The sequence below is a fragment of the Lytechinus variegatus genome, chromosome 13, assembly GCF_018143015.1.
Source record: "Lytechinus variegatus isolate NC3 chromosome 13, Lvar_3.0, whole genome shotgun sequence".
Lineage (NCBI taxonomy): Eukaryota > Metazoa > Echinodermata > Echinoidea > Temnopleuroida > Toxopneustidae > Lytechinus > Lytechinus variegatus.
This window is the reverse complement of record NC_054752.1, coordinates 5896826-5911578: the sequence shown is the minus strand read 5'-3', so window position 1 is coordinate 5911578 and position 14753 is coordinate 5896826. Positions and strand designations below refer to the sequence as shown.

The following is a 14753-nucleotide window of genomic DNA, read 5'->3' as shown; positions in this document are numbered from 1 at the left end:
TGAAGAAAAAGGAGAATAATATAATCAGGGGCGGCGGAGCAAATTTGAAAGTTTTGAAACATTTATCAAAGTAAATAATTATAATATCTACCTTAGAACTATTTGAAATATTTGGAACCAAATGGCGGCTCTCCTATCGTTTCGGCCAAAATTTGAACCAGTCATTTGGATCTGGCGGGGGCGGGCCCGATCGACTCGCCGTTTTGTACTTGCGGTACTAATCAGCTAGCCGTTTTGGACCGCCGGTAACCGGGTCAATTCGCTATGACACAGGCTCCACTCCACTACTGTCTATGCTAGCTCCACCTACCCGTACCGGCGGCGGCGGCAGGGTGCACCTTTGGGATGCAGGTACGGTGCATGCACGGTACGGTAGCTTAGCGCTAGCGGTTTAGTCGAGTGGAGTGCTAGTGTGGAGCCATCCTGCACGAATTTCGCTCGAGGTCAGCTCAGTGCATGCAGGAACGTAAGAAAACTTGGGGAAGAAAAACTGAAGATGGGAAATTCAGCTGTCAGCTCACTACTCGTCAAAAGTGCTGTCTGGGATGTTGGCATTCAGTGGTCCTTGTTTCTAATTGCAGCATATTTTAAGACAGAAAAATTCTACGATTTAGCAGGTAAATTCTTAACCCAAGCGCGGGCGCCCAGGATCTTAGTTACGTGCAATTTGGCATACTCACCTGACAAGCGTGAAGTATGGTCAAAATAATTCTCCGAATAAATAGTTAAAACAGAAATCAAGCACTTACCACGATTATATGGATGATGGTCTAACAAGTGGCAGTTTTTCTGACATCTGGGCACAGACTGGAACCTCAAAACACGAAAAGTTCTCTCCTACATGTATGTTCTACCCCCGTTTCGATCGGCCATAAAATTTTTATTATTAGGCGTAGTAAATTCTCAGTAGAGGCGCACGGCCAAAATGGGAGACTCTCTCCAATAGGGGAGACAATCTCCCACATTGGAGACTTCCTTTGCAAAAAGACAAAAGAAACAAAACCAACAAAAGCATGATTTTTTCCACCCAAAATTTTGTCTGAGTGAGGTCAGAAGCCCATTTGTTTTGTGTGTGTTTGACAACATAAATCCTTATCAAAACAAAAGTAGATGGTGAAAAGGGGTAAATTTTCATGAGGAATCTGCTTATCACATTTTTATTTGCCGCCAGGTAATCCTCTTGCCGTAAATGTAAACAAAGGAAATTAGTCTCCAAAACTGGAAAACTGTCTCTGAAATTGGATACCCAAATTCTTTACAAAAGTCTCTGATATTGGAGATAATTTCCCACATTGGAGACAGTCTCCAATATTGGCCGTGCGCCTCTACTGATTCTAGGCCTAATTCTATTAGTAAATTCTAAGTTAAAAGCCGCGGGCTAGGGGGCTAGCCTTGCCTAGGCTCAGCTAGAATGGAACCAGTGCCTATTTTGCAGGCCAGGCCAGCGGGACGCTCGGGGCAGGCGGTAATCCCAGTGAGATTTCGCTTGCTGCCTACGCATACGACGGCCACTGCACAGCGGAGCCCGGCCCAGGCCTAGGGCTAGGCTGGAATCGAGATCATGATAAATCTAAAGTCTTGACTCCGTGATGATGTCTTTTTAAAATAAATCAATCTCCAATGACAATGTCTACGACTACGGGGGGGGGGGGGGGGGGGGGGTCAAGGCGTTGTTGTTGCCTGTGCTGTAGTGAAGGAGGGGGGGGGGACAGTTTATCTTTTTGAAGCCTTCTTCTTTGTCTTTGGATTACACTAAAAATTTATGGACTCAATTCTTGTAATCTTCTATTTTATAATATTTCCTAACATTTTGTACTAAAAATTGATGAAACTTCGCTTGTAATTTTTTCCAAATGACCAAATGACCTACAAAAATTGATGGTCAAATGACCAAATGACCTACTAAAATTGATGGTCCAGACACACAACCTGTCCGGACACACAACAAATGGGGTATGTGTCTGGACACTTCAGAATTCAGGCAGGACGAGTACCGTAAGTAACGGTGTATTAACCGCACCTTTTTCTCGGCGGGATAGAAGCAAAAGTCGGGGGTGCGGTTTATACACGGTGACGGGTTTGAGCCGGCCCGCCGTAACCCCTCCCGTACATGTACGATGTCTGCCAGTTCACAACACATCGAGTGGCCGGGCGTAGCCGCCCAGGCGATGTCGTTTACAGGGGTATGAGCCGCGGGTAATGGGAAGCAATTATTACGATCTTAATTAGATATTGTCAAAAACAAACGCACCCACCTTCATGACACTAATTTTGACTTTATTCTCAATTCAAAGTAGTGAAGTTCCCTGGCTAAGTTAAAAGGGACGCCAAGCATACTCGGTAAAATTTTGTCACCGCTGAGCGGGAGTTGAGTGAGCTTAGAGATTGCGTTGTAATATGGTTAGTGCGACTTAAGCTGGCGCTATTAAAAGTTCCGTTTCGCGCCAGCTCGTTTTTTTCCTTCCTGTTTGCTCTTCATAAGATACCATGTAAACCACGCACGAGAGAGACGGCATGAAGCCGTAAAAAACAACTGGAAAAAAATGTCAATTTCTTTGTTTCTTGAACTTTCCTGTAATCCCGTATCCAAAATTCATGCTAAAACATCAAATTTCTGAAAGTGATTGTGAGGTTGTGATGCAAGAAATGTGAATGTTTCTTCCTCCTACGCTGGGAAAGACACAGATCATAATTTGATAAGATGTATTGGCATGACTGCTACTGTATGTAGTTTGCAATGAAATGGCAGTTCTGTGTGTGTGTACACTGTGACTGTGAGTGAGTGTGTAAGTGGCCAATATTGGCGGGACCGTTCTTTCTTTCTAACATTTGTAGATGAATTGATCAAGAACAGCAGATTTCCGCATACCGGTAATCTCTTTGGATACTTAACTTTGAAATCTTAAACTTAGTTTTTGTTTCTTCGTACCTCAAATATGCATGTAAATGTGAGAAGTATTTTTTTTTTTTTTTAGTCCAAAGTTGGGGGTGCGGTTAATACACGGGTGCGGTTAATACACCGTTACTTACGGTAGTACCTCGGACTCCCTGGCCCTGGGTTAGCAGGACTATTGCCGTTTTTCTCAAAATTTGTACATTCAATGTCATAAGTAATTGTCCATGATATTTGTGCTTATAAATTTTGTCTGGTAAATACTTTCAGTGTTATTGATCTCGATTTCAAAGCTCTTTTCTGACTTCATGTCTCGTGCGTCTGGGGGTGTTTCACAAAGATTTCAACTTAAAGGTCAAGTCCACCTCAGAAAAATGTTGATTTGAATCAATAGAGAAAAATCAGACAAGCACAATGCTGAAAATTTCATTAAAATCGGATGTAAAATAAGAAAGTTATGACATTTCAAAGTTTCACTTATTTTTAACAAAATAGTTATATGAACGAGCCAGTTACATCCAAATGAGAGAGTCGATGATGTCATTCACTCACTATTTCTTTTGTTTTTTATTGTTTGAATTATACAATATTTCAATTTTTACAAATTTGACGATTAGGACCTCCTTGCCTGAAGCACAAAATGTTAAAATAATGGAATTCCACGTGTTCAGGGAGGAATGAAACTTCATCTCACATGACAATGACGAGAAAATACAAATATTTCATATAATAAAATACAAAAGAAATAGTGAGTGAGTGATGTCATCAACTCTCTCATTTGGATGTAACTGGCTCGTTCATATAACTATTTTGCTGAAAATAAGCATTTAAATAAGAATTAAAGCACATGTCCAAGTAAGACTAGTGGCTGGCATTTTAGGCTGCTTGCATCACCATCAGTCTCTGCCGAAAGGACTCGACTATAATAATGGGGCGGAATTACATTAGGTGGTAGGGTATTCAATTCTCCACAGTGAGAAGAAAGAACGACCGTCTGTGCTGTTCAGTTCTAGTTCTGGCTCCTGAAAATTGCTGTCTTGTCTTTGGAAAAATGATCCATCTGGACAAAGAAGCTAGTCTACACAGGGGCAGCGTTTAAAGTTTCAAGTGGGGGGGGGGGGGGGGGTGCAGGGAAAAAGGCACCTATTCTTTTTAAAATGGCTCTATCTTAAAGTTAGAAAGAACAAATTTATCTACAGTGATTTCATGAGCAAACAAATTTGAGAGGGCTAGACATGTCGTATTAACGTAAAATTTATATGAAGCAGCGAGTGAGCAAAAATGTTGACATTTTTATAACGAAAATCCAATTTTGTGATAGATTTTGACCTAATAATTCAGAAAATAATATTGATTTTTTTTGAGGGGGAGCAAGAGCCCCCCCCTTTATGCACGTATTGCACGCCATTGCTTATCTACCCCTACTCACGTCAAGACTCAAAAAATATAATTTTTCATTCAGAAGTAGTACCATATAAAAATGAGAATACTTGTTTCTTGTTTCAAAGGGGCACTCGTTAACACATAAAACAGGTCCATCTCAGGTTAAAAGGGCACAGAACATGTTTGTGAGCGGCAATTTTCTTGGGTAAAAAAGGGCACATACGAGAAGGGCATCTATAAGAAGGCAACGGGGCACTTCCTAACGGAATAAAACGGGTCCTTCATAGGTATGAAAGGGACACAGAACATGTTCTTGAGGGGCACTTTTCTTGGGTAAAAAAGGGGCACTGAATCATGACACCTTGCATAGTGGATATTGACTCGTCCGGATGTTGAGAAATAGTCCTCAGGTGTTAACAACTGCACATGCATGTCCACACCGACAGTCTGACATACCGGTACATGTAGCTCTGCTGTCATGCATACAAAATCCGCATATTAAAGGCCTTTGGCTTGAGTTCGACTATGTCTGGTCTTTATAAAAAAAATTGTCGATAAAATAGCCTTGTAGTTTATTTACATGTAATTTGTATTTTTTTTCAGGAAGTGGAACTTTTCTTTTGTTGGCGACACAAAGCTTGAGATGGGGTGGTACGTACTTCCTGCGGCAGCGTATTCAGACTGGACTAGTCTCTGTTTGGGCTACCAGGTGGGTCTACATGGTTTGTTCCTAACCTTATGTATAGGATCTGCAAAGACTTGAATCATCCCCTGCATCTAGTGCTATGTGTCCATTTTCTCAATCTCAAACTCTGCTACATGTATGCTGCAAAAGATTATTTTTTGCTCGCCTTAAGTAGTGTCTGTCTGTCTAATTATGAGTAGGGGAAGGCGGGGTAAGTTGTGACAGTTTTTGCTTTTTGCATGTTAGAATTGATATGATTAATAATCTTGTCGAAATAAGTACCTTGCCTTGAAATTTCATTCTTCTGAAATATTTTCCACCTATATATAACTTTCTACCCCAACACTGAAAGTCATCGTGACCTTTGAAAAAACCGATGTCAAATGGCTCAACTTGCCCCATATATGGGGTAAGTTTGAGCCACCTTCTGGGGTAAGTTGAGCCACAAAAACTATGTACAAAATGTATGGGGGGAGAACCAGCATGTCAATTTTTTGTTTAAATTCTTTTCACTTGCTAATTCTCTATAAATACTAACATCCTGTAAAAGGAAAAGAGCAGTCATGTAAATTTGCTCCTTTCAGCCTGCATTTCAATCTATTTTTATGGTTTGTTTGTTTTTTAAGATACATTACCATAGGAATTACCATGGCTCAACTTGCCCCATGCTATTTGGCTCAACTTACCCCAGTCCGAACTTAGTGCGATAATTTTGTATCCACACATTTATTATGCATTCATCATATAAAAGACTATGACAAGAATGAAGATCCATACCTGGACTAATAATATTGTTATCATGTCTTTATTATATTCAAAGACGTGTGTATTTATAAAGCACTTATCTATTTCACACTCTTTTTTACTTTTTTGGCTGAAATTCATATTTTTCCCTCTAAAAAACTACTTTTTGTTTCAAAGTTGGAAACAATGTGGTGGGGTTAGGGGTTATGCTATGGGTCATCAATACATGACACCACCACAATGTCTGACTCATTCATTATTGGCCTGGGGCTGGTGGCTCAACTTGCCCCTATGCTCAACTTACCCCGCCTTCCCCTACATTATTAAAATTTAAACAAAAAAAAGAGATCTCGATAGGGCATACTTCATCTTTGGTTGTGACGGAAAAATATTGCACAAAGGCTGGGGGCGATTTAGCTCCCGTAATGCTCGAAAGGGCCTTGGAAATTAAAAAAAGGACCTCTTTCCTTAATAATGTTTAAGTTTATCCTATCTTATTAGATTTTAGATCTTTTTCAGATTTAGACATTAAGTTTGTGAGAAGTAGCCCCTGAAAAAAAATATGCCTGTGTTGTGATGCCATTATTAAAGATCAAGATACTATTGTACGCATGCATAAGAAAGCAAATCCTAGCTCTGTTCTCAGCAAACTCCCTGTTGAGACAAATGTTGCCAAATAACAGAAAATAAAGATGGTAATGGGCTAGTTAATGTTTATAGTAAATGTTTAACTGACAGGAAAGAAATTCATTTTAATTAATTCAACTTTTAGAGATTTAGTGACTTATTATATAAGAATTCTCATCACTTGCATCAGGAGAGTCAATTTAACAAATTTATGCTGATATACCGGTACATGTACATATCAAACCATTTTTTTTTGTTGCCTGAAGGAAAATGTTAAAGATTAATTATACCAGTTGTAATGATCTCAAGTGAGTTTGAACAGAATCCAATGAAATTGCCACCAGTGTTTGTGTAAATATATGTGCCAAATAGCTCTGGAAGAAAATACGTAATTTCCGAGAAATTAGCAAAATAAGTATGGAATTCCATGAAATGTCGGGTATTTTTTGAAGCGGTATTAATACACTGTCCCACATATGCTTTTCGTTGTAAAAGATCATCAGAATTTTGAGCTAATACTTAATAATTATACAAAGATCAGTTGACATTAATGTACTAGATCTAGGATGAATGATAATATTCTGACAAATATCTTGATTTAAAGAGTTTCTCATGAAGCAACTGTTTGCTACAACTTCTGGCTTTTTACCTTTAATTAGAAGGAAAGATGCATCATAAATTTTCCTTTTCTATATTCCCCTTTCTTCACAGGTTGGGTCTGTATCTTTTTTCAAGAGTTCTCTCCGATGGCTTCGATAGGAGGTTCAACAAAGCTAAAAACCAGCCTTCACTCTTCTTTGTATTCTGGACCTTGCAAGGTTAGTATACAGATCGAGCAGATCAATGCAAAGATAGGTAGGCAAAAGGCAGGCATTTTTTTTCTTCTTAAAGGGGTGGTCTTGGCTGAAAATATTTATATCCCAATACATAGAGTAGAATTCACTGAGTAAAATGCCGAAAATTTCATCAAAATCGGAAAACAAATAACAAAGTTATTGAATTTTAAAGTTTAGCAATATTTTGTGAAATCAGTCGTCATGAATATTCATTAGGTGGACTGATGATGTCACATCTCCACTTGTTCTTTTGTATTTTATTATATGAAATGAGGTTTATTCAAATTTTTTCCTCCAAGAACTAGAAAAATTGGATTGACAACTGATTTAGTGCATTAGATATGTATTGCTGCAACTTATCTCATTATAAGGGAGACATATTATTCACACAAGCATGAAATAATAAAAAAATATGATTTTATGTAATAACATAAGAAAACAGAAAGTGGAGATGTGACATCATCAGTCCACCTAATGAATATTCATGACAACTGTTTTGACAAAATATTGCTAAACTTTAAACTTCAATAACTTTATTATTTGTTATCCGATTTTGATGAAATTTTTGGCATTTTGCTCAGTGAATTCTACTCTATGTATTACGATATAAATATTTTCAGCCCGGACCACCCCTTTAATTTGATTTTGGGGGACTACTTCTCACAACCAAATACCTAAAGCTCAGCGTTCATTCCATGTTCTTGATGTAATTTGAACGAAGATCCGAATGCAATTTGTTGCCAATCGCATCTCAGCACAGTTGTCTTTGCAGATCGATGCACAGCTTGCAACAGCTCTGCAACACACTTCATCTCCATGGCACGTTCCATTTTCTTGCGTGTCTGTCATATGCGCTGCAACAGCTTGGCAAAGTTGTTTTTTACGTCATCTAGGACAAATCTGATCGGCTAATAGTATCAAAATTAAATAGTAGGAAGGTTTGACAGGTCAAATGTCTGAGATTTGGTCTGCGATTCTCCTGCAACAAATTGATCACAGGTGCAGGTTGGTGCACACTCTGCGATTTTCCTACAAATGGATCTCATGTCTATCACGTTGGATAGTATGATAATAGTAGGGTAATTATTTTATTAATTATTGCAATAATTCACTGTTACATGTATTGATGAAATCATGAAAGTGCATTCTTTACTCGATCAAAGAAACGTTTTTTTTAAATTAAAACTGATATTTATTTTGTACACGTTATCCCTGAATCGTTGCCTCTTCATTCTTCAGCAGCTCTATAGATATTCCTGATTGCTTTGGCACTTTTTAGAAATTGATATTTATTATGGTCATATTTATACCTTTGTATTGTTTCCTCTGTTTGTTCTTCCAAAGCTCTTTGGATTTTCGCGACCCTAAGCCCATCGATCGCTTTGAATGGAGTTAAGAGGGACAAACCTCTTGGTGCCCGTGATTACATTGGATGGGGCACCTGGGCCGTAGGGTTCTTAATGGAAGTCATTGCCGACAGGCAGAAATCTGTCTTCAAAGCCAATCCTGCAAATGCTGTAAGTACATTTATAGCCTTTGTAAGTGAACTCTAACTAGGCATGGAAGGGGGGGGGGGGTGGGGCCATAGGCCTACCCTCAACGTTTTCAATATTGGTCCTAATCGCGGAAACGAAAAGGTTTTGCCGCTACATTTTCAGACTCCCTTTCTTTCAAGTTTCTTCTCGACTTTTGAGACTGAACTTGGCATTTATGGGTGTTGAATTCTAGATTAAAGTTATGCAACTTTTTGTAAGTACATGTTAGGCCCAAATTTGCCCAGAAACATGATTTCAATTTTCATAAACAAAAGGACAAAGAACTAGGTAATATAATTTCTAAAACAATTAAATTACAGAGAAAGGTAGTTAAGTTTGGTATCAAAATGTTTCATATTAGATTTGCTATACATGTATAGAGCAACATTTTCAGGGCCCAAAATTACTAATAAGCCAGTTCGTAGTTCCTTTCTGCGCATGACCAAAAAATTATGCGCATGATAAGAGGAAGGTTATTGTACTAAAGTGACATGGTGGTTTAAGATCTAATGAGATAAGCACCAACTTCGATGTCTTGATTATTCATATATTCTTTTGAATTGTTTTTTTTTCATTTACATCCAAAAACAACAACATGACTGGTATTTCACACTTTGCCAAGTACATTGTGCAAAATGCTATGATATGCATTCAAAGTAGGAATGCAACAAATACCTTTATAAAGTGTTCATTGGTTTACTATTCTAGTCACCTGGTCTATTCAATTTCTTCATCCTGCTATGTAAGGCATCCTTACGTAATATCTTGCTTTGAAATCTGTCTTTCATAATGAAAGGTCATTTGACCAAAATTGTCTATGAAGTAAACTATGAACTGGTCGATTATTTGGACCTTAATTTCTTGATTTATGCAAGAAATGTGAATTTTTACATACAATAAATAAAATGTTAGTATGTTCTTTAATAAAACAAAGTAGCAAATGTTTTGAATTGAATCCCAGATCTATACGGCTGTGGAGTATGTAATTATATCTTCCATTAATTGAATTGCCAAAGCAGTCTTTCATACTAGAATATGCACAACGTGTGTTACTTACAAAGTTCAATACCATCTGTGGCCCCAAAATGTTTGACTTGATGTTTACTGAATTGAATTTTTATAAAGCACATTATTAGTACACAAAATTTCTGAGCAAACAAGTGATCAACATGTTATCTCTAACCGCCCCCCCCCCCTCCCTTCAATTATCAGGGTAAATTCATCAACACTGGTCTTTGGAGCATCAGTCGCCATCCAAACTACTTCGGTGAGATCCTCTGCTGGCTCGGCCTCTACGTCTCCGCCTCTTCCTCCCTGACTGGCTGGGAGCACCTCACCGCGATCTCGCCCATCTTTGTGACCCTGCTCCTGACGAAGGTCAGCGGCATCCCCCTGCTGGAGAAGTACGGGTTGAAGAAGTGGGGAAGCGACCCGTCTTATCAGAACTACCTCCGCAAGACTGCAGTGCTTGTTCCATTCCTGTGGTGAAACTTCTCCATTGTACAAATAATAAATGTTTATGAGTGCAATGGATAGAATACTTCATGAGGAGAAAGATGAAAAGATCCATTCAGTGAGGCGTAGCCGAGTTACATGGACAGTTTCATTTCATCTTTCACCGAATAAAGTATTCTGTCGATTGCATGAATATTTAATTCATATGACACTTGAAACTAGATTATTTTTCATATGAAATCTATCAATTTCGATGCACAAAAATTATGATCATGCAGTGCGAGCTCGTTCTGTTAATTGATTGTCGCGTATGTTGCGTACTTACAACATGCGCGCTGTAAACTCGAGTGGTTTTACGTGTGATGCTGGCAGTCAGGATGCACGCGTGCAATGGACAAAATCAATATCAAACAACCAATCAAATGCCAAGGATCTATCTTGGTGTCATATAATCATTAATGTCAAGTACTTCAATCGTACACACTGTCAGTACATGTATATCCATCTCTTTGAAAACTGGTCAATGACCCATCCTCCTTGACAGTATGTTGTTAGATATTAATTGATGTATATAATCAGGCGATGATACAGGATTTCCAGGGGGGGGCATTTTTGTTAAAAAAATAAATAACGATCCCCCCATAAAGGGTGATTTATGTCAGGGATAATTTGACAATCCAAAAATCGTATTCACTACAAAGAGGTCATTTTTCCCAAGGTGAAATTTGGCAAACCCTCCAAAAGGGGTCCTCACTTGATTATGAATGACAATGACTAGCAAAGGGGGGGGGGGGTGGAGGGGGGCAAGGGTTGGATGTCCCCTACATACATTGTAGAACCGCCTCTGAATATAATGAAAATTATAATGATGCAACTTTTAAAATTGAATAGGACTAAAACATCAAAAATTTATCATCAAAGAGTACTGTACTATGTTTACCCTTTAATGAAGTAATACCATGAACAGTGGTTAGAGCATTTGATCCATAATCACAAGGTTGATAAAAAGGCACGAGAGTAATATCTGTCGTCTGTCAAGGTCGGCCATTTTGACTTATTAACCTACACATAAAATGTTTCCTACATGTAGGCAATTGGTCATATATCAGATTTTCATTTACCAGGAAAATGCTCTCCTGCCAAGTTTCTAAGGGAGTTATAATAAACTGAAAATGAAACTGAGATGTGATAGAGTGAATTGGACAGAACATTCCAATGAATTTGTCAGATTACTCTTCAGTATCATGAAAAATCCATGCTGTTATGTTTTTCGTGAAAAATTAGTGCTTGGGATTGCCCATGTTCTCAAAAGATGGTACTATTTGGCGGGATCCTGAAAAATGGACTCCCTATTCATGTGCACAGATAATACAGTGTGTCCCACAAAAAACGAAATCGAGATTTATCGATGATTTATCATAACTTAATCACAAATACAATAGACAAATTACCTACCATTTTAAAGAATCTCCTCTTTCATCTGGAATTACTAAAAAAAAATTCTCATTCACGCATGAGTGAGCAAAACAATTTGAAAAGGGGATTCCAAAAAGTCACTTGGCGGGCCTATCTGGATTTTAAAAAGAAAACCGCAATTTTAGAAAGTTCAATATCTGCTCTTTAATTTGATACCTCAATTACAGATAATGGTCAAGGAATAACAAAGTTCTGGTTATTTGAAATAAGGCTTGAATTTCAATAATTTCATAAATGAAGAGGTTTTACAGGCTAACGTTCAAACTCGACGCTCCGTTTTGTTGACGATCAGCCATGCATTTACTATTTTGTTACCGTGCAATAGCTTCTGTGGGAAACTGGTAAAAACACGTTTATTTAATGAAATTATTGAAATACAAGCATAATTTCGAGGGATCATAACTTTTTTACTTCTTGACCATTTTTTGTGATTAAAGTATCAAATAAAAGAGCAGATATTGAACTTTTGAGTCATGTGACTTTTCTTTTGAAATTTAGATACCCCCTGCCAAATGAGTTTTTGGCATCCTTTGAATTGCTTTTGCTCACTCATGCATGAATGAGGAATAATCTAAGTAGTATCAGACGAAAGAGGTGATTCTAAGCTTTACGTTGGTAGATCATTTGTCCATTTTATTTATGATTAAGTTATGATAAATCATCACTAAATCTCGGTTTTGTTTATTCTGGGACGCACTGTATATATGTATGATGTGATTGAGAATATAGGGCTCAGTGTGCTGCCCTTTATCTCCTTTGAGGTACAAGCATATAGTCTGTGATTTCAAGTTCAGTGTTGACCTTTTGGTGTTGATGTTAGGTTGATTTTTACACAATCATAACACCAAACATAAAATGAAGAAGGTCCTGCAAGGTCTCTCTCGCGCTAAGATGTCAATAATGTGATCTGGATCAGTTTTCCAAACTCAGAGTAGATTTTGGAGCTGGGGAAGCAATCCAAATTGTGCTTCCAACATCAACATCAGTGACCAGACTTGAAATCACCCAATACATACATGAGAGTTGAACTTGTAGTAAAGTGAAATAATGAAGTAAACTAAATGATAGATGTATAGCACTTTACTTTTTCTAAGCAATTTACATTGTAATTATCATTACCCCGGTCATTTGATCGTGGCGTGCTTGCACTCAATCACCTCAATGTATGCACCTTCTCCACTTTCTTGGGAGCATTTCAACAAGAACAAGAGTTCCAAGACTCAATTGCTAGGCATACTACAAAGGCTTTCACATCCTACTGGGTATCCATTCAACACCATGCCGGAAAGTAGTGCCGTGTGGATGACGCCTTGCCAAAGGATGCTAGGCTAAGATGGGATTTGAATCCACGTCACAACCGTCTGGTTCAGGTAAATTTTAGCCTCCAAAATGCTCCTAACAAAAGCTCTGGAATCTCAGAAAGGAGCCGTGGAAAAACCCTCATTCATTGCAATGTTAAAAGCTTATCCTATATTGCAGATTAAGACAGGAAGTAGTGAATTGTGGCCCTTGAAAAAAGATGAAAAAAAAAGATTGCTTGTTCTGGTTACAAGGTGTGAAGCAGAACCTCTACAACATGATGCTTCCAAACTAATGTCTTGGAAAGTTCCAAGAAAGTGCCTATATGTAGTCTAGTGTTATATTGTATTTAGTCATGAGTTTATATGATCATGATTTTTGTGATGGAATTGACCATAATTGACAGTATAAATGTAGGTCATTTCTTAGTTTATTCACTAAAGGAGATTCATGTGATCATAATAGTGTTGAGGAATATTGAAGGGATTCATATAATGTGTAGATATATTTTATTATTTTTATTATCATTATCATTATCTATTGATTTATTATTTTTTATCATTATTTATTAGATGGTCTGTCTTTGACAGATCACCTCTTAATTTCGTCAGAATTTTCTTATTTATTTTTAATGATTTTCTTGTCGCAAAGTTATCTCAAAATAGACTTAATCAATTTCATTGAATTTCATGTCATTTATAGGATCTGTCATGGACACGTCAGAATAAGCTTTTCAAGGCCATCAGGTCATGATGACGTCATCTAGGCGCCATTTTATAAAATCACATTATCAATCATATCTCCATTATCAATTATCAAAAATTAACAATATTTACATCACATTAACTTCAGGTCATAATTCATCAGGTCATGTCATCAAAGGTCACCTGAGGGTCATGACGAGTGCGTACACGCGCGTCAAAATTTTTAAAAATGCTCAAAATCATTTTTTGACCAAAGTAGAGTACGTTTCAGGTCATTCTAAGCATTTCAAAAATTTGCGCGCACACGCATGCGCGCACGTTTCCACGCGTAATGCCTTAACGCAGTGCAAAAACACAGTTTTTTTACATCATTGCATTGATAATATAATTCTGAGCAATTTGATACCCAATTTAGCTCTCTATGACCAATAATAACGAAATTAACACCCGTTAAAGTTTGCAGCACGTGTGCGCGCGAGCTCTCACTATAGGCCAAATAGGCAAATTCACTGTAGCTCTTTAAATAGTCCATTGACCCCCGATTTTTTTTTCATATATCGATAGAGTATGAGTTGTAGATTTGATTTTATGTCATCAATGTCCCTAGACTCCCTAAATTATATCATGACGTCATCAAAATGGCGCCTAAACTAAAAATTTCATTTTTTAAAAAATGACGTCATTAAATTTATGCAAATTTGGTTGTAACTTCTCGAATATAGATCGTTTTTCGCCCAGATTTCGATATGTTGTAGTTTAGAATGTACTCTTTCTCCTTAGTTCACATGAATTTTCGTTTTGAGAAACGCATCATTGCGTAAAACAGCGATGAAAAGAGGCATGTCATTTTTCCTCATTTTGCGTGTAATCTCTATGGGACATGACTTTTTCCCAAAACTAGATTCGACATTCCTCTATTTCGTGAGCCATATCTCCATTTTTTCTTGTCAGTTTTCCCTGAGCTTTTAATATGTTGTAGCTGAGATTCTAAGCTTTCGCAAATGTGCCCTCCATTTTTTGATCAGATGCCGGGATCATGCCCGTTTTTCACTTGCAAAATTGGAATTGTAATTCTCAAAATTGCTTACGTGTAATCTCAATGGGGAATATCGTGGC

General features: G+C 37.7%; 1 protein-coding gene across 1 annotated transcript; it reads left to right on the top strand.

The window, feature by feature from the left end:
• Positions 1–309: 309 nt before the first annotated feature.
• Positions 310–10940, top strand: LOC121426213 (uncharacterized protein C594.04c-like). Its single transcript, XM_041622428.1, has 5 exons — positions 310–617; positions 4880–4985; positions 7044–7150; positions 8513–8685; positions 9916–10940. The coding sequence occupies exons 1-5, from the start codon at positions 497–499 to the stop codon at positions 10189–10191; spliced, it is 783 nt and encodes a 260-aa protein (XP_041478362.1). The 5' UTR covers positions 310–496; the 3' UTR covers positions 10192–10940.
• The last annotated feature ends 3813 nt before the right edge of the window (positions 10941–14753 follow it).